This window comes from Lupinus angustifolius, chromosome LG15 (assembly GCF_001865875.1).
Source record: "Lupinus angustifolius cultivar Tanjil chromosome LG15, LupAngTanjil_v1.0, whole genome shotgun sequence".
Taxonomy (NCBI): domain Eukaryota; kingdom Viridiplantae; phylum Streptophyta; class Magnoliopsida; order Fabales; family Fabaceae; genus Lupinus; species Lupinus angustifolius.
This window is the reverse complement of record NC_032023.1, coordinates 11,506,004-11,509,520: the sequence shown is the minus strand read 5'-3', so window position 1 is coordinate 11,509,520 and position 3,517 is coordinate 11,506,004. Positions and strand designations below refer to the sequence as shown.

General features: G+C 46.1%; 1 protein-coding gene across 1 annotated transcript; it reads left to right on the top strand.

Moving 5' to 3' along the window:
- Positions 117–3,476, top strand: LOC109327698. The gene is made up of 2 exons (XM_019560863.1): positions 117–852; positions 958–3,476. The coding sequence occupies exons 1-2, from the start codon at positions 117–119 to the stop codon at positions 3,474–3,476; spliced, it is 3,255 nt and encodes a 1,084-aa protein (XP_019416408.1).

Sequence of the window (3,517 nt, the reverse complement as noted above, 5' to 3'; positions counted from 1 at the left end):
TGTTTTTAAAAAAAAAAAAAGAAAGTCATCCATACAATTTTTGTAACTATTTGCATTTTTTTTCAATCAGCATTGCTCCGCAACACCCCTACCACACCCGACTCCGAGCTAGACAGATGGCCGACTCTTCAGACTCCAGTCAAGATTCCAGGACTGAATTAGCTAGCTTGAAAGAGCAGATGGCAGAGATGTTTCGCATCCTGAAGACCCTCCAGAGCGAGAAAGAGAAGACTGCAACTGCTGGGCCACAACCTCATTCAGGATCCGGAAGCCCCAGTCTAGGGGACGGTACTGGTCAGCCTCATGAAAGTCATGACACCAACGCAAGACAGCCGAATGCCAACCATCAAGCAAACGGAAGGTACAATCATGATGGGACCCAAAGGACTCCTCTGGGAAGTAACACTCCAAACACGGAGAAAGAAGAAGAGAAGTGGAGCTCAATAGAAGAGAGATTGAGGGCTATTGAGGGAACCCACTGTGTGGATCTAAAGAATGCTTTTGAGATGTGTCTGGTGCCGGATGTAGTACTCCCTCCCAAATTCAAAGTACCTGAGTTCGAGAAGTATAATGGGACTACCTGTCCCAAAAGCCATTTACACATGTACGCCAGAAAGATGTCAGCTTATCATGGGAATGATAAGTTGTTGATCCACTGCTTTCAAGACAGCTTAGTAGGGGTAGCTATGAATTGGTACATCCGTCTGGAGAAGACTCAGATTAGGACCTTTTTGGATCTGTCCAATGCCTTCATCAGACAGTACAAGTACAACGAGGATGCGGCACCAGATAGGACTCAACTACAAAGCATGTGTAAGAAGCCGTCTGAGAATTTCAGAGAATATGTTCAGCGTTGAAGGGGACTAGCATCTCAAGTCCTTCCACGATTAGAAGAGGATGAACAACTGTCGATCTTTATCGACACTCTGCATAACCCGTATTATGAACGCCTCATAGGAAGCGTAACAACCAACTTCAATGCTCTCATCAAGGTAGGAGAGAAGATAGAAGGAGGTATCAAGAGTGGGAAGATTTCCGATGAAGGTTCAGGCTCTAACAAGAAACCCACTTTTATGAAGAAAAAGGAGGCGGAGACCCATTTCATCGATGCCGAGCCAAAGAAGTTCCAGTCCCGGAACAACAATCAAAACAATCAACGTGCACCCTCTCGGTTTGCACAGAACCACAACCAAAACCAAACACAAAACCAAACCACCCCTAACCCCCCTCATCTAAATAATCACCTACACCAACCCAGACAAGGGTATACTCATTACCCCAGAAACAACAACTATAACCAGCAAGAAAAAAGAGCACCTGTATTTGACCCGATTCCGATAACCTATACAGAACTTTTCGCATATCTACTAGGACAGGGGATGATCACACCAGTCCCTGGAAGGGTCTACGAGAACCCTGGGCCATGGCACAATGAAAACGTCAACTGCGCCTACCATTCTGGAGCTGCAGGACATCTAGTAGAAGATTGCAGGGCCTTCAAGTACAGAGTTCAGGACCTCATCAACGCCAAGCGGATAGATTTCCGGGAGACTAGGCCCAACATAACGGGAAATCCTTTACCAAACCATGGAAATCAAGGGGTGAATGCTATTCTGGAGGAGAGCAAGGTCGTAATTACTAGCAAAGTTGATGATATAAAGATGCCTATGAGTTTCATTTTCCGAGAGATGTGTAGACAAGGTCTGGCGGAGGTTGTTGTCCAAGAGTCAGATAGCAAGGATAAGAACAGTTGTGAGATGCATGGTCGTGCGGGCCACAGTTTGGAAGATTGCAAGGAGTTCAGGTTGCTTCTCCAAAAGATGATGGATTTAAAACTGATTGCCATAAGCGGAGGATCGCAGTGTTATGGAATTAATGTCTTAGAAGGACACCAAAATAAAGTACCCGTATTCGTACGCACGTACGAACCCGTAATAAATCCACCGGGAGGAGTTCAGACATACTTCAATCAGCACCAATGGGAACCATTCATTCGAAAAATGGAACCCGTGATAGCAAGGGGGCAGAGTCCATTCCCGTACGAATCAGATAAGGCGGTGCCCTGGGTTTACAAAGAGGAACCAATGGGGAATCCTTCTTTAGTTACCAACATTGCAGGAAGCAGCAGAATCACAAGGTCGGGACGTATCTACGTTCCGCCAGAGATAGAAAGGGGTCCATCTGGGGCTACTAAAGATAAAAACAAAGAAAAGGTGCCAGAACCCACGGAAGAGGAAGTTGAGGTAGCCTTACCCGAGGGAGTGTCAAATGAGGAGGCTTGTGAGTTTCTGAGGTTCATCAAGCAGAGCGAGTACAAGGTGGTAGACCAGCTTAATAAGACTCCAGCAAGGATATCTTTGTTGTCCTTATTAATGAGCTCTGAAGCTCACAGGAATATGCTGCTGAAGGTATTGAACCAGGCTCACGTCAACCACGACATTACAACTGACAGATTTGGGGGGATAGTCAACAACATTATAGCAGACAATTACATATCCTTTTGTGACCAAGAGTTACCTCCTGAGGGCACCGGACATGTTCGCCCCCTGCATATCTCAGTGATGTGTAATGACTGTGTGATTGGTAAAGTCCTATTAGACAATGGGTCGTCCCTGAATGTAATGACAAAGCAGACCTTCTCTAGGTTGCCAGTAGACGCCTCCTGCTTGAGGGGCAGCTCAATGATTGTTAAGGGTTTTGATGGGTCCCGTAGAGACGTGATGGGGGAGATGGAGTTACCGATCAAGATAGGACCATGCACATTTAACATTTTGTTTCATGTAATGGATATCAACCCCACGTATAGCTGCTTGTTGGGACGTCCATGGATTCACTCTTCAGGAGCAATACCATCTACCCTGCATCAAAAAGTAAAGTTTGTAGTCGATGGGAGGCTGATAACAGTTTCGGGGGAAGAAGATGTGATGGTATCCCAACCATTTGACACCCGCTACGTCGAAGTGACTGAGGAGGCATTAGAGACATCATTCCAAGGTCTTGAGATTGCAGACACCACATTCATGATAGAAGATGCACCAAAGCTGAATCTGTGTCCATCAGATGCTTCTATCGTGGTGACAAACATGATGATCCGTGAGGGGTATCAACCGGGTAGAGGATTAGGGAGGTATGAACAAGGCCGCAAAGAAGTCCTAATACCCAAAGTTAATAAAGGTCGATATGGCTTGGGGTATAAACCTACCCATGAAGACGGACTCCAAGCTATAGGAGGAAGAAAAAGTGGTCATGGAGCTCGGCTAGGGCGCGTCATAAATGAGGTTGTGGCAAAGCTTCCAATACCGCACATCAGTCAGAGCTTTGTTAGCAGCAGTACCAAGATGTCAGGAATGGTGGCCATCATAGAAGAGGAAGGCATGGAGGAAGTGTCTAGGTTCGTGTACATGTGTCCCCCCGGCACCCGATTGAGGAATTGGAAGGAAGAAGCGCATGCATCAGTTTCCCTAGAACTAAAGTAATAAATAAATGTAGTCTTCTAGCTACGCCCAAGTCTAGTAGA

What these genes read in the sequence shown, in the direction of transcription:
- LOC109327698 (XM_019560863.1), top strand. Translation starts at nt 117, where the DNA reads ATGGCCGACTCTTCAGACTCCAGTCAAGATTCCAGGACTGAATTAGCT. An exon ending in TTTCAGAGAATATGTTCAGC is followed by an intron (nt 853 to 957) that starts GTTGAAGGGGAC and finishes AACGCCTCATAG; the next exon opens with GAAGCGTAACAACCAACTTC.